Source organism: Columba livia, chromosome 2 (assembly GCF_036013475.1).
Source record: "Columba livia isolate bColLiv1 breed racing homer chromosome 2, bColLiv1.pat.W.v2, whole genome shotgun sequence".
In the NCBI taxonomy this organism is placed as follows: domain Eukaryota; kingdom Metazoa; phylum Chordata; class Aves; order Columbiformes; family Columbidae; genus Columba; species Columba livia.
The window spans coordinates 87,859,409-87,879,633 of NC_088603.1; the positions used below are offsets into that span (position 1 = coordinate 87,859,409).

General features: G+C 38.6%; 1 protein-coding gene across 6 annotated transcripts in view; it reads right to left on the reverse strand.

Moving 5' to 3' along the window:
- Positions 1-283: 283 nt before the first annotated feature.
- MTRR (5-methyltetrahydrofolate-homocysteine methyltransferase reductase) overlaps positions 284-20,225 on the reverse strand; it is a 29,796-nt gene continuing 9,854 nt past the window's right edge. For all 6 annotated transcript variants that reach the window (XM_065052714.1, XM_065052709.1, XM_065052711.1 and 3 more), the window contains 12 exons: positions 20,008-20,125; positions 18,572-18,944; positions 15,477-15,599; positions 13,715-13,868; positions 11,319-11,407; positions 9,465-9,645; positions 8,318-8,360; positions 7,683-7,869; positions 4,898-5,016; positions 3,294-3,386; positions 3,028-3,207; positions 284-1,804 (listed from right to left, as the gene is read on the reverse strand). In XM_065052714.1, coding sequence (XP_064908786.1) covers positions 1,660-1,804; positions 3,028-3,207; positions 3,294-3,386; positions 4,898-5,016; positions 7,683-7,869; positions 8,318-8,360; positions 9,465-9,645; positions 11,319-11,407; positions 13,715-13,868; positions 15,477-15,599; positions 18,572-18,944; positions 20,008-20,125 — 1,805 coding nt within the window. In that variant the 3' untranslated portion in view covers positions 284-1,659. The remainder of the gene's footprint in view (positions 1,805-3,027; positions 3,208-3,293; positions 3,387-4,897; positions 5,017-7,682; positions 7,870-8,317; positions 8,361-9,464; positions 9,646-11,318; positions 11,408-13,714; positions 13,869-15,476; positions 15,600-18,571; positions 18,945-20,007; positions 20,126-20,225) is intronic.

Genomic DNA, 20,225 nt, shown 5'->3' on the forward strand with positions numbered 1-20,225 from the left:
ACAAGTAAACAAACTCATATCTCTCTTTCTGTCTTTGATACATCTCTTATTCTATCTGAGCACTTGGCAGTTCTATACATTATTCTAAGAGTTATTACTCGGCACTGCTCTTAGACAAACTTGTGGTGGTGGGTTGATCCTGGCTGGATACCACCTGCTCACCAAGGCGCTCTATCGCTCCCCTCCTCAGCTGGACAGGGGACAGAAAATATAATGAAAGGCTGGTGGGTCAAGATAAAGTCAGGGAGAGAGCAGTTACCATCACAGTCAAAACAGACTCAACTTGGGGAAATAAATTTGTTTTATTACAAATCAAATCAGAGTAGGGTAATAGGGGATAAAACAACATCTTAATATCTTCCCCCCAGCCCTCCATTCTTTCTAGGCTCAAATTCACTCCTGAATTCTCTACCTCCTCCCCACAAGTGCTGCAGGGGGGATGGAAATGGGGTTTGTGGTCAGTTCACCACACACTGTCTCTGCGGCTCTCTCCTCCTCAGGGGAGGACTCCTCACACTCTTCCCCCCATTCCGGTGTGGGGTCCCTCCCGTGGAAGACAGTTCTTCACAAACTTCTCCAACATGAGTCCTTCCCATGAGCTGCAGTTCTTCATGAACTGCTCTAATGTGTGTCCCCTCCATGGGGTGCAGCCCTTCAGGAACAGGCTGCTCCAGTGTGGGTCCCCAATGGGGTCACAAGTCCTGCTAGCAAACCTGTTTCAATGTGGGTTCCTCTCTCCATGAGGCCCACAGGTCCTGCCAGAAGCCTGTTCCAGTGTGGACTTCCCACAGGGTCACAGCCTCCTTTGGGCATCCCCCGCTGTGGAGTGGGGTCCTCCATGGGCTGCAGGTGGATCTCAGCTACACCGTGAACCTCCATGGGCTGCAGGGGGACATCTGGCCTCACCATGGGCTGCACCACGGGCTGCAGGGGGATCTCTGCTTGGCACCTGGAGCACCTCCTGCCCTCCTTCTTGACTGGCCTTGGTGTCTCCAGAATTGTTTCTCTCATATATTCTCACTCCTTCCTCTGGTCGAAGATGTACACATTTTATAGCCTTCTTAATTATGTTATCCCAGGGATGCTAACTGGTGATGCTACCATCACAGAGGGGCGGGGACTTGGCCAGCGGTGGGTCCATCTTGAGGCCAGCTGGCATTGGCTCTGTTGGACATGGGGGAAGCTTCTGGCAGCTTCTCACAAAAGCTACCCCTGTAGCTCCCCATTACCAAAACCTTGCCACACAAACCCAATACACATTCAAATAAATCTTGGCAAGTCAGTAATGTATTTGATGTTGCACAGATTAGTATGCAACATCGTATTTACTCTGTAGCTTATTTATGTGTACATTATAGGAAAAAATACATGACCTAGAATAAACATATAATTACACTTGTACAAGTGCAGAAGTTTTTACTTTCTATGTGAACCCAAACTTAAAATGAAAGAATCAAGGCACTGAGACAGTCCATGATGTAACATCATTAAAAAAATATGCTTCAAAAGGCAGCCTGGCTTGTCGTTTAAAAGGTTTCATATTCCTGTTTGAAAGGTCAATAGAAAAAGTTCAGATTTGTGTGACTACAGATAGCATTTTGACAATAACTTTTCATCAAAAGCATGAGTGTGAAACAAAATCATTCGTGTTACAAATATTTAGCTCCAAACATCCTGCAAATATCGTTTCGCTTCTCGAAGCATGGCCAAGGTTTTCATTGCTTCCAATTTGTCAACTTTCATTTCTATGCTTAAAATGTCCACTACAGCATCACTTACACCATCAGCCATGTGCTTCTTATCTCTGAAAAAAACAAACCAAAACAACAAAACAGGAGGAAAATGAATAATAGCGTATTGTTCCATTTATCAATAGGCAGGACACTATTGGAAAAGAGGCATTGAAAAAAAGCAAACACAAATACAGCTTGTATATTGTATGGCAAGATTCTCACTGAGATTACAAAGATTTCAGCATGCTGTTATTTATAAGAAAAAAATCACAGAACCCTAGTTGAGCTGTCACTGAATAATTGTTCTCTTTTAGGGACAACTGGACCTGCTGAAGTATTTTTTATTATTATAATATCACCACATTGTACCAATATTAAACAAAACAAAACAAAAACAAACTCACAAACAACACCCTCCTCAAAAGAAAACAAAAAAAAACCCCAAACCCACAAACCACTCACTTATTAATAATGCTGTTTTTAATACAAATAGCTGACATTTATTCCTGGAGCAGAAAGTATTGACATTGGGCTCAATATTCAAATTGCTTGTTTATTTAACAACAAACTTCCTAAGAACCTCATACCTCCAGGTACGTCAGCATCCACAAATAAAACTTCCTACTTTAAAATACATTATTATCATGGAGCTTTAGCATTCTGGCCCCTCCAAGCCTGGAACACAGCACAAGACTGCTGCTATCTCACAGCTGTGCAGTTTATCATCACATGCATTCAAGTATCTCATTTTCTCAAGAGAAATCTATTAGCTTGAAACCTCCTATAGTTTAACTGAATACTACAAAAGAAAAGGAAATAATAAGTAACAAAAGAAACCAGTGGAACTACGTGGTTACAAGCCACACTTCCAACGCTGTATTGGAAAAAATGGACATAGTGATGAAATTCATGCATTCCAGGAAGGCTATTTCAGCATCATGTTGGTCCTTTCTTTCAGACAGCACTAAGTCTTTCTAAAGCCTCAAACTTCTGCTAGGTTGGACATTAGGAAAAGGTTCTTCCCCCAGAGGGTGCTGGAGCACTGGAACAGGCTCCCCAGGGAGGTGTCACGGCCCCAAGCCTGACAGTGTTCAAGAAGAGACTGGACAATGACCTCAGACACATGGTGTGAACTGTGGGGTTGTCCTGTGCAGGGACAGGAGTTGGACTCGATGATCCTCGTGCATCCTTTCCAACTCAGGACATTCTATGAATGAAGCCTGAAAACCATCTTCAAAAAAAGATCTGCTGAGTCTACGTTCTTTCTGAGACAGTCCATCTCCACTGTACTCACCCACATACATAGAAGTAACCTCTTTCTTGCAGCAGGACTCTGGCAACTTCCTTAGCATAAAGCCTGACAACTTCTTGTACATATTTAGGCGAAGCTACTTCTGCAGTTGAAGAGTCTCTTGAGAAACAGACCTTAAGATGAGTTAATGTGCCATTTTCAAGAAAACACCTGAGCTCATCTCTGAAAGGCAATAAAAACTGTTATTAATGACTCCGGGATACACATTCTCTCATGAATACGAAATTAACATTAAATAGTGAACTTGCTTGAACAAATAGTCTCGATCTTGATGCCGACAACCAAAAAACAGCCATGTCTCTCCAAATTCCCAGTCTGTGTGTTCCTCTCTGAGCTTTTGCCTAAACAGATCAAAAAAGTAAGTGAATAATCTAAAATGCCTATAACATAACTCTCATTTAAAGTAGTGGTTTAATAAACCTCTGTATTGGCAGAACTGTGAAATGGCATAAGGTAAATTACAGTCAAACCCTTCTCTGATTTTCTTGAGTTCTCACTTTTGGCCCCACTCAAGATCAATCAACTTCAAAGGGTTTTGGGTTTTTTTTGCCCCAGTTTCACATCGGAATAGTAAAGACTGACACTTCCAAACATCTCATAAAACAATCCTGACTGCTGAAAAAAGAAATCACTACACTTTATGCTTCATTGGAAGCCCTGTAAAAACACCCAGGAAAACTCTGCAGAAGGCATTTTTAGCACACTTTCCATTTAGCTGTAGAAACCTGCAAGACTTTATGAATAACAATCTATTTACTACTATATCAGAAGAGTTATTGCATTTTCTTGAAATAATGCTGAAGGTGTTACTTTATAGGAGCTTTAGCTGCAACTTTCTAGTTATATTTTGAGAGAGATATTTTTTTTTTCATTGATCACATGCTTATTAAATGCTATGAAAATGCAAAATACTTCCAAGAGATAAAGGCATATTTGGGGGTTAAAATTAAGGAATAAATATTGTACATAATGATTTGGTTAAAGCATGGAGTCAGAAATATCATGTCAAAATTTCACTTTTCTCTCAAACAAAATGGTTTAAAAATAATTGCTAAAGGATGCAAGAAACTCCACTATCTTGCTGGAGGAAACGAGTCACATAGGAATGATACGTGTTGGTTATCTATAAAAACTTGCAACCATACCCATTCAAATATGTCACTCATCCCATTCTTCTTTTCCTATGAATAATCATGTTTTTACACACTCTAGGCCATGAGGTACCTGTCACTTTTTGAACAAGCATCTCTTTGCCTTGCAAAATTATGCTGCTGGAATAGAAGGGGAAGAAAAAAGGGATCTACCTTCCCTCAAATACAAACCCACAAACCCCAAGATTACTGCCCAGCTGAGGTTTCAGGTGCCAAGGTACTGATCTTAATACAGGAAAATGTTGTAAACACACAGAAATAGGGGAATGCCAGAGAAAGCTTGACATTTAGCATGCCAAGGCTTTTAATAGGGATGCCATTTCTGAAGGAAATTGATTTTGAATATTAAAGTTCAGCTAATCAACACCGTTTCTAAAAAGTACCAAGCACTTTCAGGGCTTCCACCAGCAACACACAGATAAAAGATTTAGTTTCTTATTCACCCAATTCCTTACAGATCCACTACGGATATTACATACAGTCAGATGGAAGTGTAAATTTTACTCATTTGAAAAACAAATACATAGACAAGCACTGCTTGTTTAAATTAATAAGACTTTCTAATCAACAGACTACCACTACAAAAAGTAAAAAGAAAGAAAAAAAGGAAAAAATATTAACTATATTTGTACTCAGAACCTGAGGCTGTTACTTTCCTCAACAGAAAAAGGCTGCTTTCCAGGTAACAATTTGGTACATACCTATGTTGTAGGAAACCAATAAATGGTGAAATTCCTGTTCCTGGACCAACCATCATGAACGGGACAGATGGGTCTGCAGGTAAGTGAAAAGTATTGTTTGGACGCGCAAAAATAGATATCTGAAATGAAATTAGATAGAATAACACTGAAGAATATTCTTAAGCAGTGAAAATACGATGAACATTTTAGAAGTTTCAGGATATTTACATAGTACATGCGTCCAAATACTCTTCCAAATGCTGACCTTCAGAATTTATTTTTAAGGCCATACACACATGTGGAATAAACCTTCACATGCGTTTCTGAAAAAAATCCACACCATACTCACCATACTCACAGGCCTATTGATCACAGAAAAACTATGCAAAACCACACAAACGTGAATTTCAGAGTATGAAAGGTGACCGCACCATAAATTTGGGGAATACTGATTCACAAAATGTATTGAACTGGTGTTGGTACACAAAGGGAAGTGAAGCTTATTGCTATTACAAGCAACTCAACATTTTTTTACATTGTGGACATCTACAAATATTCCAGTAGAGGTGAGAATTTGTCTATAGTGAATAAAAACCTAGTGATACTGGGCTTGCATTCTTAATTTTCACGAAAGTTTTACATGATCTCCAAAAATGCATATGGGTGAGAGGAGGCAGATAAGTGCTCAAAGACCTTGGAAACCACTCTATATCGTTCCACTGATAAACTCTAATTCTGATCTTCAGATCTGTGTCTGAAAGGAAGTCTAAATATGATTTTCACAGGAGCTCCACAACTATTGTCTGAGGCATAGCTAACATAATGTATAGAAAACAAGAGATGACTATTTTTAATTTTTTAAAAAACTCTTCAAGTCTCAGCAGCAGCCATAGCAGAGCTTCATCCATTAAACTCATAAGGAAACCTCCAATTTATTTTGCATGTTAATTATGAAAGGATTTGAATTTACTTTCAAGTTTAAGAAAGGAGTGAAGCACTAGACTAAGCTATTTAAACTTTGCTCTGTAAACCTAAGTGGTTTAACACTACTCATTTTTTATAACTTAATTCATTATACATACTACGATGTTGAACAGGATTATTTTTCCGGTTTGATGATGATAAAAAAAAAATAGTATAATTCTTGCTCCGAGGGAAATATTTGTATTTCTGTTGCACTTACTACTTCAAACCACACTAGAGTTAGGAGGTTATTTTCTCTATTAATGATTCCAAACTGGTCATTCCTTTAAAAAATACTGCAAATGGTAAACACATTTATACTGTAAAGTGTTTTCAATTAATCTCAGGTAATTTTGCATAAGATCACACTCATCTATTTTCTTATTCCATAAATTTCTGCAATCTATGTGTATTCCTGTATATTTATGTATGCTGAATTCTGGCTTAAACAGTGGATGCAAATAGTTCTGAACTTTATTCAGGCTCATCTTGTAATAATTTTTTTTCTTTTTACTCCACTTCTTTTTCATGTCAGATCTTTAATAAACTGTAAATCAATTGTACTTTAAATAAAAAGCAGATGTGAATACCCGAATAATATACATGATGCACATATTAATCAGTTTGGGTTTTGAGTTAGTTTTAAAAAGATAACTTGTATGGGTTTCCCTTCCAATTTGCCAGACCAACATCTTGAATTATCGGCAGTTTTCTTGTAACAAAATTCTACACTTGTTTCCATTTTCTTAAACAAATATAGATTAGACTGACAGTAGTTCTTTTGTCATCTTAATTATTTAGTAGAATTTTTAATAATTACCGTACAGGTAACTTTGAGACAGATTAGTTATATAAATTCTCTGCCACAAAAGAAACTGGAGCACAAGTCTCATGAGAAGCAGCTGAGGGAGCTGGGGCTGTTTAGCCTGGAGAAAAGGAGGCTGAGGGGAGACCTTATTGCTGTCTACAACTACTTGAAAGGAGGTTGTAGCATGGAGGGTGTTGTTTTTTTCTCCCAGGTAGCAAGTGATAGGACAAGAAGAAGTGGCCTCAAGTTGTGCCAGGGGAGGTTTAGATTGGATATTAGGAAAAAAAGTCTTCACAGAAAGGGTTGTCAGGTATTGGAACAGGCTGCTCAGGGAAGTGGTTGAGTCACCATCCTTGCAGATGTTTAGAAAGCATCTGGACGAGGTTCTTAGGGACATGGTTTAGTGCCAGAGTTAGGTTATGTTTGGACTCGATCCTGAAGGTCTCTTCCAACTGAAATGATGCTATGCTTCTATTTGTGTAAAAAAAAGTACCTTCTCCTAATAGCACCCACTATGCCAAACCACCTTTGATGCACATCAGAAATACCACAGAAGGTTGTCCTCTGTGTCACATTCAACAACTTGGCCTTTGCAAACTGTGTGAGACCTAACAAGCATTAAGAGGTTTATGATTTTTCCCCTATAACCTGCAACCCAGTCCCAGAAGTGACCCAATGCCACTCTCCTACAGCATTAACACCCATAATCATATAACTGCACAGTGGCACTTCAGTCCACGAAAACATCTTCCAAGACTCACTTAACACTACAATGGGGTGGAAAATGACTCTGGCCTCTCAGCAATGGGAACTTTCGCTACTCATGTTTTACTTTATCTAGGTATACCTGAGTTCAGCAACTTAGCAATGAAATTCCAAACATATTACAAACTTACAAGTAGGGTAGAACTGCAAAATGAAGATGCATATGCCGAAACACCTGCATTACATCAGAGCGGTGAATAAGAAACCTGCAGTTGTTTCAAGCATATAAATTTAACAGTTAAGGGAGCTTAGATCTAATAATAATAATACCTTTTCAGTTGAAGGGCTCCCTCCTTTTGCATCCAGAATGTTTTTACTGGGGTGCAGTAGAGGTGCAACTAACTCAGCAAGCCAGCCTGTACACACTCCTTTCCGTGAGACTGGTCTAGCAGGACAGGTGGGGAACTCCACAATATTGAACAAAAAACACAGTCTTCCTGGCTGATACAAGTTTGAACTGTAAAGATAAAAGTATTTTTAAAAACCCAAAACTTTGAGAGATAGATGTACAAACTTAGAGCAGGTCCATTTCCAGCCCAAACCACTTCACTTGACTCAAGATTCTCAGTGTTCACTTAATTGTATGACACTCTCATATGATTAGAAAATGTCTTAAGGCTGGACTCAGTGGGCAGTGCCTACAGAAAGGAATCTGAATTCCTCTCTACCAGATTCACGTGTGTGAGCTTGTTTTGAGAATGCTATAGAAGTTTTGCCAGACACACAAAACAATGTTGTTTGAAATATTCAGACCCTGGGGGTTTTTTGCAACAGGGATACACCACTTCTTCCTCAGGTATAATCCTTCATTCCTCTCTTTCTTCTTAAGATCATTGCACACACACACTCCTGAGAAAAGAGCATACCTAAATTAGCAAAAAGATATAATTCGGATATTTCATTACCTTGACACTGAATAGGATCTGGCTTGTAGTTTAGGAAGATGTTCTGAAAAATTAAAAGAAAAAAAAATAAAAGCATCACTTATTATTGATTCTCCCCAACCAAAATCAAAATATCATATAATAAGTGTGTACATTTCAACAAATTATAAGCATATTACAGTTTAACTGTAATTTTACTCTATTAACATTCAGTGTTTGTGTCTCAGAAATAAGCTATTAAGACTACACTCTATCTTGCATGTTATTTGGATTTTGTGGAACATCTGTTAGAGACAGCATAAAATGAGGCGTCAAAACTTAATTTATGGGGTTCTTTGTCCGTTAAAAACAACTGTAAGGTGCACAGAAGAGATGCCAGTAGCTAGTGGACAAGGTGAACCTGGAAATTAATTTTTCCCTACCTTTCATCTAAGATTGCTTTATGGAGCTCAAAAGTTCTCAGAATAGGAATTCCTTGATTGAAAGTTTCCTATACATAACATCCTAGAAGCAGATGTGCCAGTTCAATTTCAAACCACTGTGAATACATATGCAAATTTTGAAATCGCAGCTTAAAAAAGCAAAACAAAACATCCCCACAATAACGGAGATAGGAGTTTACTGAGCATTTTGTCAATGAGAAATGTAAATGTGTGTGTCGGAGGGTGATATATATGCATGTGCATATACATACATAGATATGGTGTCTTCCAGGGAATGATTTGCCCATGCATACAGACGATGCATTTTTGCTGAGGAGATGGGCATATTAAAAGGACACAGACACATCGCTAAGTGAACAGTGTGGTGGGGAATGGTGACAAGTGAGCAGTACCAGAAAAATGCCACAGCATATGCCAGAAAAGATACAGTGGAGCAACAGACCCTAATCCTGCAAACACTTTATGCTTGTTTTTTATGCACAGGAGCAATCCAGAGTCAATCGAAGCACAGGTGTGTACCTGAGTGTTTGCAGAATTAAGGTCAAAGATTACACACTGGAGAACAGAGCTCTGTTTCCCAACAATATTTTTAGTTTGATCACTATGACTACTACAATATGTCTAAGGCTGTTAACATAAGTTATCCCCCTTTCTTGGGAAGTTGAACATTTAGTCTAACCTATTTTCGGAAACAAAACCTAATTAATTCTAAATCAGTCACTTGCCAATTAACAGGTTAAGTGAAGGCTTGCAGCTTGGAAAAGCATGAAGTAAATCCAGCAAGCAAACATTAGACTCTCTAATAAAGCGTGTATAATCAGAGGCTCCTTGTCTGCTGCAAAGCTCTTGAAGTCTCCGTTTTTCTCCCACATCACTGGTACATTCTACAAGAGCTCGCAGAAATGCCTGCAGGGAAGAAAGTAAGAGGGGAAGATAAAAAAACCCTGTCAATTAGGGAAAATTGTCACAATACTGGGAAACATTTGGGTTGCCTGGGGACAGGAAGCAGTCACCTAGCAGGTTAATGGATAATACAATTTATTTTCCAATGCACACTTTTGCCTACAATGAAAATTTTACTTTTGTTGTTGTTGTGGGTGTTTTTTGGGGTTTTTTTGTTTGCTTTGTTTTGTTGTGGTTTGGGTTTTTTTTGGCTGCTCCTCTAATGTCTGGGACAAGCCAGCGGGTCAGAAAATCCTACTTAGCCTGAGTTGGGGAGAGACAAATAAACAGGCACAACCTGATAAATCTCAAATTTATGAAAGGCTTTCTTATTTATGTATGTGTACTTTAGTTGAGTAAAAAGCCCCATAACACAAATTAAATCAAGACAAAACACCATTTGCTAAGTTACAGAAGCTGGGAAAGGAATAATAAAATATCTTAGAAGGAGTATTACTGTAAATAAAGTATGGTATTTAATGAGTCATGCAAATGCCGCTGTGGTGTTTTATTCCATACTTTATGCCTACATAATGGTACTGCAAGCTTTTCTTAAGGGAAAATTAAACTGAGCATTATAAGATAAAGTAAAAATCAGATGTAAATAGTTACAAGGCTTTTTTCAAAAGCAAGGCAGAAATAGATACAGTGCATAAAAGTGATCCAACACAGCAAGTACAATCAGAGGACGTATTCTACACAAAAGAATACTCAGAAAATAATTCGAGTGTGCTCAAACACTAAGCTTTCAGACAATAGTTTTGAGTAGGGAGTTACACAAAGCACATTCTACACTGAACAGGTAATAAAGCAGATAGGTTATAAAACCTGGATTGGCCGATATTCCCCAGCCAGCACTCTCTGTCTACTCTTATTGTTGAGATAAATTTTCAAAATTGTTGAATGTAGCTTTGAAAAGGTTGAAACAATTGGAAGATTCTCTTCTCTTCTGCTGTGAAATCCACTAAATTGAGTGAAAAGGTCCTTCCAAAAACTGATTTCCCTCAGAGATCCAACCAACACAACAGTTTAGCTTCATCTTTCACACGAAGTAATCATCTTCAAAATGTGTTTTGACAATACCAGAAATACACATCCATTTCCAGCTGCAAGCTTCCAATTTTTTGCAGGCACAGAGTGCAAGGAAAATAACATTCACTACACCAGCAAAAATCTTACTTTGAATTTTGTTGTATTACTGAAATGCTAGAGAAAAGCTTTAAAATAATTTAAAAGACATTATATGTTTGCAGAGAGCAACATGTGCATTTTCAGTGACAAAACGTGGGTCCCTCTAATAAGAAAGAACTACTTCTCTAAAATGCCTATGACCAGGTTCAGTCAGCTTTCCAGTTATCTGGCACCAAATATCTAGTACTCTTCTATTTAGTTCCACACTAGCTATGAAACAAGGTACCGCAGAACAGGAATACAGATTTCAGTATCTGAGAGTTTGCCAGATAAAGTACTAGAAGTTAAATTTCTCACAACAAAGTACAAACAGCAGCATATAAACTAACAATTCTTATTCAACAAGAAACACGGTAACAACACATGAAGCAAGGATAGCTCTATAAGAGACCATACAGCATAGAATCATTAAGGATTTCAGTTTAAAAGAACAAACACATAAATACCTTTTTAGGAATTGCTCTTATTTCCAGACACCAGGTTAGAATGAACTTCACGGTGCTTCTTGCAGGGATGTGTTGTGGAATAGCTGCTCCTAATTTAGTGGGAGAAAAACAAAACAAACAAACCACAAATGTGCATCTATTAATATCCTAAAATGGCAAGCTCCAGCTGATTAGTGGAAATCATTAATCAAGCAGCAAGACAGTTTTCCAATGAAGTATCAATGTTGGACATTAGCTCTCTTCTTTCAGTAAAGCCACAACCACAAGAGTTACCAGAAATTCCTTGAAAATGTGAATGCAGTTAAGAGACAGCCATCTCACAAGGAAAGCAGCTCTGGAACATTGCTGGGATTTGCAAAGCTGCATTACGGAGCTCAGTTCTTTGGTTCAGATTGGAAACAGTAAGTGGTTAAGTTTTAGTAACATAATAAGTCTCTGCTAACCAGCACAGCACCAAATAAATTAATTTGGCTTTGATACTAAACCATTTAACCTCATGACTGCAGTGGATGGAAGTTGGTGTACAAGCTATGATTGGAGATCAGTGGATCAGCAGCAACTTGCTAGGTCCTGGCCAAGTATCCAAGGCAAATGTGAAAAATTACTTGCTCTGGTCATGCAAAAGGATCAAGAGTGGAACAAAGAACTTTGATTCTTTGTGCTGCAACCCATGCTATTATCTTCCTTTCCACTATCATTCATTAAGATTCACAGACAGTCATGCCATTTGGCAAAATGCTATATAAATAATGCCTAATATCACCTTTTTTCCCCAAATAGTGCTACATTAGGCAGCTCCAGATGCAATAACCTTGTTTATTTACACATAGGATAAGAGCACAGATATTCCAAGCTTCACTCAACTATACCAAATTTGCCTTAGAAGTGCAGGTCTTTTTGGTACTCAAAAACAATTAAGAGGCGAAGTTATGTTCACTTGGCTACACAAGCTCTGTTCCACATGGAAAGTGCTCCGCGCTGATGACCTCAAAGTGCCCAGTTAGGGCAGCTTTACGGTCTTCCTGCAACACCAATATAGCAGAAGAAAGGGAACTACTGCAGGCAGGAAGGAGAGAATATCTCTGTGGCTACTCAAGGAGACCCTCACTTTGAACCTGTGGTTGACATTGCCTCAACTTAAGAGAGAGATTCAAATTTTATGCGGCTAGGTAGCAGAGATCTGATTTGCATAGAAAACCTACTATCTCTCAGGAGAGACCAAAATTTCAACCTTCCTATGAACATCTGATCCTTTTGGTCCTCTATAGCTTCCTTTGTAAATGTGCTTCTGTAAAATCTGTAAATAGTAGCATGCCTGTGAAATCCGCCCATGCCAGCTCCACTCAATCTCTTGTTGCTTCCTTGCACACGATGGTTGGGCCCTGGACAGGGCCTTGAGTTTGAGGGTGCTCAGGACGAGTCCTGATTCAAAGGGAGATTTTTATAAAGCTGGGACTCCCCTGGCACCATTTTTTCTTTCCCAGTGCAGGGACTGGGCTGTAACTGATACTGGCTCTGTACCAAATATAACCTGTGATCTCTCCCAGTAGAGGTTAGTTACTGGGGTGGGAGTCAAGGATGGGGATCAGCTGAGCCTTGACATCCCATATGATATGTTATGACATGGCCTGTCATGTAAACCCTCCTCATGACCAAGCAAGTTACCTGCCAAGCACAAGAAGAGTGGTTCATTTACATCTTATACTTAAGGGACAACTTGTGTTGCTCTCAATGAGTCAGGGAATCTTGCCATGGGAACTAATTTACCCAGAGACTGGAACAACAAAACGTCCCACCCCATCCTGCAAAACTAAAGGCACAGCTCAGCAGCACCACTAAAACACCAATTGCAAGGCAAAAGAAGAGTAATTCTCACAGGTCCAGCTGGCAGTACATGGGCAGGCCTTGAACCTGCAGCTACCCTTTCTGAGGAGTGGGACCATAAGACTCAGCAGAACAGATCCACACAGACCTACAAGCCCTTAAACGGTACCATAGAGCAGCACTAAGACATCTGCTTCAGCCTCTTAGGATGTAAAACAGATTGATGTGAAGTGTTGTGCAAAGAGAAATTTTACTTTCGAGTGGGGGATTGTTAGGTTACGTGATTAAAGACTCGTTGCCCTAAACATGAAAGAGCACAGAGGAAGAATGAGGTGGATGAATGGCAATGCCAGGTACAAGTTCCCAGTCAGAAGCTAACTCATCTACAGTAAAACCAGCAGCAGCATTTTATGTGTCCTCTCTTTTTTTAACACATCCCTTACTTCCATCATGCCTCCATGAAATGACAGCCATGCCCCAATACTAAAGATGAAAGCGTTCAAAAATATGCATACCAACTACTCCCAACACAGAAAGGAGTATTTGTTCATGACCAGCGCATCACACCGTACCTTTCTTTTTAGTGCCCTGCTTAACCTTTACACAAATGAAGTAATCTCCTTTTTCAGAAAGTCCCAAGATTTGAAGAAGTTCTTCCACCTCACTGACATTGTTGGGACATATTACACAGAAGGCATCTCCAGGTTGGTAGTCGAACACTGTATCCTGGTTTAAAATATGAGATAATTTCCATTAAATTGTATATAAACCAAGGCAAACAGTGATCTTCCCTCTGTTGCAGTCACATTAAGTCATATGTTCTTTTAGTCTGTCCTAGCACTTCCCTCTTTAGATCTAGAAACCAAATATTCATGTTTCCTTTTCAGGTTCAACCTCCCTAATTAGAAAAATCCTTCCTTACCTGGTTTAAATATTTGGACACTCTTTAAGAAGAGCTGCTGAACAGCATAAACAGAAGGAAAATATATATGTATTGAGAGGATGTGTTACATAATCAGCCCAGGTCATTCACTATTGATGTACTTTGTTTTCTGGTTTGAGAAGAAGAGAAAACTAAGTCCTCATAATGAACGCAATTTTGTATAAAGATACATTATCACCAAAAGAAAATTTGCTGGTTAAAGTATTTGATGTACTGTAACTGAAATGACCCTATCTGTTTTTATTTTCTGGAGGAAAAGAAGAAAGACAGCAAGGGAAAGCACAGTAAAAATTAAAAGGTATCTCACACCTTAAACCCTAGATTCCAGTTAGTTGGCTGTGGTTCTTGTGCCCAGCCGCTAAAATTCTACTCAAGCATCTGCCTGTTATAGAAACATACAGAATTATACTTGTGTCATTATGTTTCCCTTATGCACCAGGTGAGGTGACCTCCATACCCAGGCTTTTGAGTATGTGAGCAAAAAAAGGCACAAATGTTCAAATTTTTAGTGCGTGCTGATGACAGGATGCATGTATACATACAAATATATGCAAAAAAAACCCCAACATCTCAGAGACTCACTTGTGCAAAACTTAATAGACTTTATAACTGAGATTTAAAGATGTCCATGGAAATTGGCATAGATTAGGCTAATAGTGTCCAATAAAAGTTAGTGCCAAAATCACAATATCCCAAAGGTATCATTCTACAGATAGAGAAAACAGATCCAAAGCAACGTATCTTGCTTTCAAAGATTTCTTGTAAAGTATTATGGAGCACTCTCTGCCTTTCATCTTCAAACTAGTATACAAAATACCATCTTCCCTGAATAAACTAAAGCAGTTTTTACATCTAGAGTAACAGAGGTTGACAGTTTTAGTATGTTAACAAGTCAGAGTAAATGAATGCCAGAGGCAGAAACAGTGCTTGAGAGCCAACAATTCTTATCACATGATCATACTAGTCAAATTATTACTTGGGTAGATTACCTACCACAGGAATAGTCACAATTAACTATACAGTTTCTGAATATTTCTTAAGTTGTATACTTACAAACTGAAAGATAATTCATTTTTAATATTCCCTGCCTGCCCTTCTCCACTGTAAATTCCCTTCAAAAAAGGTATTTCAGTCAATACAATATTGATGAAACAACAAAAAAAATTAATTTGACAATATATTTCAATTTTGACTTCCACGGAGTCACATCTTTAAGTGAACAAATCAAGCTTCGCATTTACAAAATGGGTCAGCCTAAGCTGTTGTATTGGAAATTATTTTTTCTTTTTAAACAATCACATAAATAATTTTCCCCACAGTTATTATACATGACACGCATTAATTTCACCCTTTATTTTAGCCTACTAAAGAAAAAGCCATCACTAACTTACGGCAATATCAAGTTCTAAGAGCAATGCAGTTTTTATCGCGTCTTCTCTAGTGAGCTGAACTGCTCTGGTAACTGGAACTTCAAAAGCTGTTCCCTCTGAAATCAGTGAGGACAGATGTGGGTTCTGAAAAAGAAGACACAAAAACTTGCACTAAAAATGCCAATCAGTGAATGAAATCTTACTATGACACACAGGAATTAGTGTTGGTACATTTTTTTTTTAAACAATCTCAGGAAACAATTCAAAACAATAAGGAAAAATATGAACCTTGCATATATGAACCTCCCATACATACGGAGTATTTTGCTCTACGTTTTTAAAAATCACATCCAAGCAGTAACAGGCGTATATTAAAGAATAAAAAGTCAGTAGGCTTGTACATTCTAATGGGCCTAAACTACTACCAAATGCAGCTAGCTGTTTCCCTTTTCAAGAGCTGCCTTGAAAACAGCCAACTAGAGAACGGCATTTATGTTAAAACCCCCAAAATTCCCACCTAATTAAAGGATTACTAGGTATACAGAACAGACATAAGAAGTAAGAACAGAAGTTATTTAAAAACATCATTGGGGATCTACAGATTAAGGCTTTGAGATGCAAATGGTGCTATTATTACAGGCAATTTATAAAAGCAATTTTTAAAATTACAGTAAAATTTAGAACTAATCAGCAAACTCCGCACTACAAAACGGCATCATGTTATGCCGCAGTGTTTCTACACAGGTGAAAATGTGCCCCAAGAATTGCCAGTGTGCACCAAGAATAATTCCAGACCACCTCTGTCAAAGGCTGTCACTTGAAGATAAGATCACAGCCCTCATTTCTCCTTTACTATTGACAGCAAGCTTCATTTGAGATCAATGCAGACAAAAATGAAAACAGGTGTGAGATACTGTATGTCCATAACAATACTCTGTCAAATAAAAAGGAATTATTCTACCAATAAGAGAATATTGGTTAATCTGAAGATTTCCTATTTAAACAAAAAAAGGAGACAGAAGAATCACTTCAGACCAACAGTCAGATCAACAGTCAGATGTTTTATCATTCTCTTAAAATTTTGACATGATGATTAACAGCTTGGACTATATCAAGTTATTGTGCATCAGCTAGACTGTGATAACTGTCTACATTCATATTCCCTGCAAGTCAAGTTCAAGGCATAGTGAGAGCACGATTTAAGTTACACTTGTCACAAGGCCTTAAGAGGCAGACCATTACTGCTCTGCTACTAATAAGCAGCAGCTTGTTAGTTCAATCCCAAGACTCAACAGACCAGGACACAGATTATAAAAGTAACTAGAGACACCATGTACCCAGCCCTTTTTAAATGGCAGGGAGACTCTTTTCGGCAATATCTAAACCTCAAGTTGATGCATTTCAAAACAAGTCAACTTTATCTGCGCTTGGCAAAAAAATACCTACGGTTGTTGCAATGTGAGATACTAGAAAAGGATATGCACTTTAAAGACATGTTAGGTTTTACGAGTATGACACATGGGGCATCCTTATTGACAAGGTCTATCAAATCATGCCAAAAATAGTGCCAAAGGCAAAAAAACAGACCTGCTCAAGACAACTATCCAGCTTTATACCTGAAATCTGGGCTATAATCTTCAATCTGTCACTGAATCCCAGATCAGCAGATTCAGCTTCTTCAATTTGCTGTTCAAAAGCAAAATTTACTTTTTTTCTATTTACAGAAAATTTAAAGCATAGATATTAGAATCTCACCAATTATTTCTGAGATCAGCCTGAATATATGCTATGACTTTAAAATAAGAAAATGGTATCTTTTAACCACTGTAGCACCACTTTCAACCCGAGTATTAGTCTTTAATCAAAGAGTACCTCTAAATCATAAATCTTTGTTTCAGTAATTTGTATTGTTTAACAGCCTCAGCAAAACCAACCACAATATAAGGTTTAAAAGAAAAGCAAAATTATCCAGTGTTAAAATCAATACACTCTTACATAACAATATTATTTAGACTAAGTGATTCTCTCAACTTTACCAACAGAGAATGTGTGAGGGTCCTGAAGATACTAAAGGGCTTTCACGGTCCTGACCAGCCTCACCAGAGGACTGCAGACACACGTCTCCTCATGGGTGCCAAAGCTCCATCTCAGCTCGAGCCTGGGACTTCAGTCCCTGCCCGAACTACATCACAGAACACTGGTTGGCAGCTCAGCCACAACCAACTCCACGTCTTGTCACAGATGCTGCTGATCCAGGTCTGGATCTCCAGATTGACTTCCTAGCCTGGCCCCACACCTGCCTCTTTCCCACCAACTTGCCTGATGGTCTGAACTCTTGCCTGGTCCTGTCTCCCAGCTCCTGGTTTGCATTGCTGGGGTATGGGGGAATGCAGCTGGTTGTGTTACACTCAGCTCCCGGCTCCCTGTCCCTCAGCAAGCGGCCAGCCCTCACTGATCGCTCGCACAGGGAACCAAAACATCTGCCCTTTGGCAACCAGAAAAGTTTGAGTCACGCCTTCCTGTTCATTTTGAACACTAAATATGCCAACTGGAGCTGATCACTGGCTCGTGCTAATTTTTCTCTTTGCACAGCAGGTCTTTGTTCAACATGGCTTTATAGGAAAAGCACACTTGCTTTTGATCTACAGTTCATCTTCCATTTCCAATACTAAAATTATGCTCCTGTTTTACAACAAGTTTCTCTGTTATTAAATATGCAGCGAGACTTTGAGAATTTTACACCCTCTTAAGGCATCCTGCAAGCATTATACTAAAAATTTGAACAGAAATTGCACTACACTCCTTTCAACAGGAACATGATTTCACTGTCCTAATATAAGCCACTAAGCATTTTAATTCTTCCACTCCTGGCACTGCAAATCCAAATTATTATTTAGCTAAATTATACTTTGACATAAGTGCCCATAACTCATATGGTGGTAACTACATTTTCGCTATATAAATGGACCTTTCCCTTACCATTCAGAAACCTCCTGCGTTCAGCGACGTATCTCCATTATACAAACAGCCACTTGCTCTTTTGAGCCATATGGAGGCGTATCCAGTTATGCTCTAACAGAGCTGGAGGCTTTCATCATTCAAAGTGAAGTCCTTACCTCACCATGGGTGTCCTGGAACTCCACCTCTATATAGTCTGGAGGCAAGGCAGGAATATTAAGAGCGGACTGGGAGACAGGAGGGACAGAATGAACAAGTGAAGGTTCAGTGTCTCTAGTTGAAGCCGCAAGATGGATGTCAACCAATTTATGTGACAGAACATCAGAACTCTTCACTCCCTCATCTTCTAGCTTCAAGTTCCGTACTTCTGTGCTTAAGTTTAGTTGGTCCATATTGGGCGGGGCTGCAGAGAGAGAGCTAGAAACAGTGTCGGCATTGCAGCTCATGCTTTCTTTTTCCTTCTGCAATATAAATGCTTCGCTGAGAGCAAGCCAAAGTCCATCAATCCAAGGATCAACCACTAACTCCAAACTGGTAAAGAAAAGAAGAAACAAAAGGGATGAATTATCGTGTCTTATTGGCCTGTTAATTTACAAATAATGAAAAGATGATCAAAGCTAAAAATACTATTAATTTTCCATTTTTAGTATACATCTGCAGCTGTTACCAAGACGACTTTTTTGTTAAACTTATATTTTCAGTCAGTCATTACCACTATGCAAATTTATGGAGTCTGAAGTGTGTAACAGCCTCGCTCTTCTTCTAGCTTGTCATTTTTATTTTCTTACGCTGAACTTTATGACAGGAAGTTGAAGGGATGGTAGCGAAATATGCAACAAATACTGCAAAATATTGTGCAACAGCAACATCAATAGCTTACGCTAACATTCCATTTTTATTATTTTAGAACATAAGATATAAGTTTTATGGTTATAGCAATGTCTGTGTTCAACTGACTTGTATCATTGTGCACAGAACCAATATAATCTGCAGTCTAAAATAAATAAGACAAGACTGCAGCCTACTGGCCAGACAGAGCAGCAGCAGAACAGGAATGGACTTGTTTTCCTAGATAATGCCTCTACAGGAATAAAATAAAACCTTCTTGCATGATTCCACTACAGTGATTTTATTTTTTTTTTAAAAAGGATGTTTTATGGAACAGAGAAAAAAATGAAAAACATTATAGGGTTTGCTTAAAGCAGCTGTACTGCAAGACATGAGCTTTGACAAAAGTCTGATGTGTATGTAGAAAGAGATCCCATTACCCAGTACCACACATACTGGGAACTGGATTTATTTTTATTTGCTTTAGTAAGTGGACTCCGTTTTTAAAACCCTCCACTTATTCTGAATCACTTAATTTTAAAACTGCTAAATAACCTCAATTTTTCCAGGCATTGCAGATGTATGCTCACACTTTAAAAATGGAGTTTTATCTAATGGAAACTGAGACTGAAAAGGCACACTGTATTGCTATGAGGTGCTGAATATTCAGGTTCAACCGATTTCAAAGAGTTCAAAATGTTTAGCCAAATTCACATGTAATTATTGTACCCTGAAGAAATTAAATCCACACTCATTCACCTCTTACCCTACACAATCATCTGCTAATCCTGTGTCATAGAAGTGCTGGGCACCAAGTTCTTGAAGTCTCCGGTCCACTGTCTTTCCACCATTACAAAAGAAAGTGTACTCTGAATCTCCCAGACCTGGCAAATTCAAGGAGAAAGGAATCATGTCAATCAGCCAGCCACCCAGCCTACACAAAGATCTGCAAAGACAACACAGGATTTTCTTGCAGGCAAACAG